Below are 4,934 nucleotides of genomic sequence, written 5' to 3'. Positions count from 1 at the left end.
GAACATCTTATCTGACTCCCTCCTGCTTCAGATCCATCACCAGACAACGATCAGGTTTAATCACAGTCACAGAGGTCAGAGGTCACACACACACACAGCTGCTGACCCGAGCATCATCTCTGGATCTGAGCTGAATGTGTGTCTCTGGTGTCTCACAGCTCTTATTTAACACACAGCCGGTAATTAATCACAGTCTCAGCGAGAACAGAAGCGGATCTGTGTGGATCAGATGAGAGACGGTCACGTGAGCTTCCTTTTTAACCGTTAACTCACTCACGCAGTCGAGATTCCAGAACACCAGCGAGACTCACAAACCCTGAGAAACCTCTCTAACAGCATCATCATCTGAGAGAGAGTCAGTCACGGGTTTGGAAGGACGTGCGAGTGAGTTTAATCTAACAGGTTAATTACACTGACTCTGCTCACAGACACATTACTGTCCACACTCCAGTCAACAGCTGCTATGATAATTAACTCTTAGATGAACAAAGTGAAACTGAGAGCTGTTATAATAAGGTTTAAACAGCAGTGTGTTCAGACGGAGAGCAAACACACTTCATCATCTGGAGACCTACGATACACCTGACAGGAGAATATGACAGGTAATGTATAACGTTACATCTCAGGGAATCTGGCTAGTTTTGGATTCATTCATCGAAGGCAGGGCTTTACAATCACTCAGACTCAAATGTCGATTTATAACACAATACAGATAGATATAACTACACTAAACACAGAATAAACAGACGGTTCACTCTCTCTCGCGTCGTTCCAAACCTGTACGAGTTTCTTTCTTCCTCTGATGAATGTGTTTCTGGTCTCCGCTGACTGATAAAGGATTTTTTCCATTCTGTGTAAGTCAAGGGGAGCATCAGCTATTCGGTTTCACGCATTCTTTATAATATCATCCTTCATGTTCAGCAGGAGAAAGAAACTCGTACAGGTGAGGAAGAGGAAATGATGACAGAACTGTCCTTTTTGGGAGAACTGTGGCTTTAAATGAAATTCAGGAACAAATCAATCAATCATCAGATTCCCTCATGATTTCAGTAGTAGAATAACAATCAATGGAGACACACACACACACTCACTCACACACACACACACACACAATCCAATCACATCCAAAATAATTGTTAACAACAAAAAACACGCACTCACACACACACACACACACACACACACACACACACACACACACACTCACACACACACACACACACTCACACACACTCACACACACACACCTCCACACACACACACACACACGCACTCACACACACACACACACGCACACACACACACACACACACACACACACACACACACTCACAATAAAACCCACGCACACACTCTCACACACACACACACACACACACACACACACACACACACTCACACTCACACACGCACGCACGCACGCACGCACTCACTCACTCACACACACACACACACACACACACACACCACACTCACACACACACACACACGCACACACACTCACACACGCACGCACGCACTCACACACACACACACACACACACACACACACACACACACACAATCCAATCACATCCAAAATAATTGTTAACAACATATATGTGTGTACTGTGTATATTTATTATATAAATATACACACATACAGTATATATCTTGAAAATATGTACATGTACTGTATTTACATGTATATATTTATATACATATAATATATATTATATATGAATATATTTTATATATAAACATAAAATTTTTCCAAAATATATACAAGCATGTGTATGTATATGTATATTAATCATTTGACAGCACTAGATCTGTGTGTGTGTGTATGTGTATGTGTGTGTGTGTGTGTATGCGTGTGTGAGAGTGTGTGTGCGCGTGTGTGTGTGTGCGTGCGTGAGTGTGTGTGTGTGCATGTGTGTGTGAGAGTGTGTGTGTGTGTGTGTGGGTGCGTGAGTGTGTGTGCGTGTGTGTATGCATGTGTGTGTGAGAGTGTGTGTGCGCATGTGTGTGTGTGTGTGTGTGAGTATGTGTGTGTGAGAGTGTGTGCGTGAGAGTGTGTGTGTGTGTGTGCGTGTGTATGCGTGTGTGTGTGTGTGTGAGAGAGATTGTGTGTGTGTGTGTGCGTGAGTATGTGTGCGTGAGTGTGTGTGTGTGTGCGCGTGTGTGTGTGTGCGTGAGTGTGTGTGTGAGAGTGGACACACAGGAGGAAATCAGCTCTAATCACACATGACTGTTAATGAATTTGACTACAACACACCGAACCATTGTTCAAACACGTGTGTGTGAGTCACTGTTCACAATCACACACACAGATAAAAGTCAAACTGGCTGATGAGGCTTTGACATCAGCAGATCTCTCTCTCTCACGCACACACACACACACACACACACAGGCCAAGGGTGAGGCGGTCCATCTGCTCACAGTGCAGTCACCATCATCACACACTGAGCATGACACAATCACTGCACAAACACACACCGCACTAAACATGGCATCACACACTCATCACTCATCCTTTCATTCATGTTCAAATATTTACTATGATTAAGAATAATTCGGTGTATTTTCAGCATGATGCCTCTGAACGGATTCATCAGATGCTATGGTTTCTGGGTCCATCGTCAGGCTCATATTTGCTCATTCTGAGATGATCAGCCTCTGATCAATGCGTTCGATTGGCTGATGAACAGCAGTGAACGTTTTCTTTCTGTCACTTTTAACTCAAATACGATCCATAATCCATAATAACACTTCCTCCAGTGAAAAAGTCCATCTCCTGTTGTCTCACATATTAGTTTAGAGCTGTTTAAACGCTGCTTGATCTGTGCAGATTTCTCTCCTGATTCACACCAGAACACTTTTTCACTGGAGGAAGTGTTATTATGGATTATAGACTCTATGTATTGTAGTTAAAAACGTCTTAATGTTGGATGTGTTTCATCTTTTGTCTTCTCCAGATGTTCACCTGATGGACTGGAGTGCTGTGGATTACTTGTGGATTATTGTGATGTTTTTATCAGCTGTTTGGACTCTCATTCTGACGGCACCCATTCACTGCAGAGCATCCATTGCTGAGACACTGATGCAGTGCTACATTTCTACAAACCTGATGAAGAAACAAACTCATCCTGATCTCAGATGAACTGAGCGTGAGCACATTTTCAGCAAATTATCGTGTAGAGTAACGCATTTCGTGAAATTATTGAAATATTAACTTAAAATCTCAACCATTTTATCTAAAAGCGGCTCGGCTGATAAAAACGTTTGTGAATCGCACAAATACTCTCAGTGAGTTCGGATCAACTCGACTAAAGTGAATCGAACAGAAACACTTGCGACAACTTGACAGTGACGTCACACGGAGTGATGACATCATCTCGGCCTCAGCCAATCAGCGTACAGCAGCACAGTCTCATCGGACAGCTGGTTTCAGAGAAACACACTTCAGATACAGCGGCTATTTTTGGTCCTGGCTCTGGAACCCTGCCCCTCTTTGGAAAGACTGGTGGGAAAACAACCCCACAGAGTAACACAACACAACACAACACTGAGCTCATCCATGCAAATCACAAATCTGCATTGGCAGTGACAGTTTCGAGTCAATAATCTTCTGTGAAGGCTCACGGTCAATGCAATGTTCTCTCTTCAGCTGATAAGCACACAAACACCTCAGAGCTGAGGACCAGCATCAAACCGCGCAGTGATGAGCAGCAGCTGGAGAACAAACAGTAAGATCGTGGTAACATACCCCATTTTGCTGGCTCACAGATCTCCGCTAATACGCTCGTGTTGATGCTGCTGAGTGCGATTCAGTCCGACGCGACGCTCAGCATCCGAGCGCCGCTGTTCATGATGAAGAAGATGAAGAAGAAGACGAGTGATGCTCCGGATACTGTCTCCGAGAGATGATCCTCAGCATCCTCCTGCTGCAGCGGACAGATGATTTATTTCCTCTCGCTGCTGCTGTCTGTCATCACGCAGTCGCGTCACTCTCCGAACTCTGACATCACGGACAGTACACGTGTCCCGTCACTTCCGGATGCTTCTCCACCGCCTTCATCCCAGACGCGCAGCTTCGCTAAAGACTGAAATCACACCGGTGCTCCTCCGCGGCGCCATTCAGCGGACACTGCAGCAGAATTTATGTGCCATCAATCAGCTCAGTGATCATCTGTTCTTGAAATTAACATGGATTTGAATTTATAGGTGCGTCCCAAATCGCGTGCTTATGCACTATTCTATGACGTGTTGTAGTATAAACTGTGCGAGCGATGCATTCACACTGAAAATTCCAAAAAAGAAAAGTGCACTTTAAATACCCGGATGATGTGTGGACTGTTCGGACACTTCACGCACTCGGAGAGACTATCAGACTCCGATTATGAATGACAAAATAACCCTATATAATTCATACACGACATGGTTAAGAGTACATAGTGCACAAGTACACAGTGTATGAGTGCGTCATTTGGGACGCAGCTTATGTGAATAGTAATTAGGCCGAATAATGCTAAAATCAATGAAACACCTCAGTCCTGTAAAGCAAAGTGCACACAAGCCCTCAAACTCTCTCTCTCTCTCTCTCTCTCTCACACACACACACACACTCTCTCTCTCTTCACACACACACCACACACACACCCACACACACTCTCACACACACACACACACACCACACAACACACTCTCTCTCTCTCTCTCAACAACACACACACACACACACACACACACACACACACACACTCTCTCTCTCTCTCTCTCACACACATAAAAAAAACAATAGATGACAACACATTCATTAGAAGGCACCAGCACACCATACATCTCTCTCTTCTCTCTCTACACACACACCTGCACATCCACTCTCTCTCTCACACACACACACACACACACACACACACACTCACTCTTTCTCTCACACACACTCTCTCTC

The 4,934-nt window shown here is 44.4% G+C and overlaps 1 protein-coding gene across 3 annotated transcripts in view; it reads right to left on the bottom strand.

Moving 5' to 3' along the window:
• LOC109065397 (homer protein homolog 1) overlaps window positions 1-4,485 on the bottom strand; it is a 15,056-nt gene extending 10,571 nt beyond the window's left edge. For 2 of the 3 annotated variants that reach the window (XR_006162873.1, XM_042778476.1), the window contains exon 1: window positions 3,750-4,485. Coding sequence is in view for 2 of the 3 variants with exons in the window: in XM_042778476.1 (XP_042634410.1) it covers window positions 3,750-3,754 (5 nt within the window). In the remaining variant the exon portion in view is untranslated. The remainder of the gene's footprint in view (window positions 1-3,749) is intronic. The other variant, XM_042778477.1, reaches the window with a different exon arrangement.
• Window positions 4,486-4,934: the final 449 nt, after the last annotated feature.

Source organism: Cyprinus carpio, chromosome A21 (genome assembly GCF_018340385.1).
Source record: "Cyprinus carpio isolate SPL01 chromosome A21, ASM1834038v1, whole genome shotgun sequence".
Lineage (NCBI taxonomy): Eukaryota > Metazoa > Chordata > Actinopteri > Cypriniformes > Cyprinidae > Cyprinus > Cyprinus carpio.
Note: the sequence above shows the minus strand (reverse complement) of the source record. Positions and strands in the feature narration are given on the sequence as shown.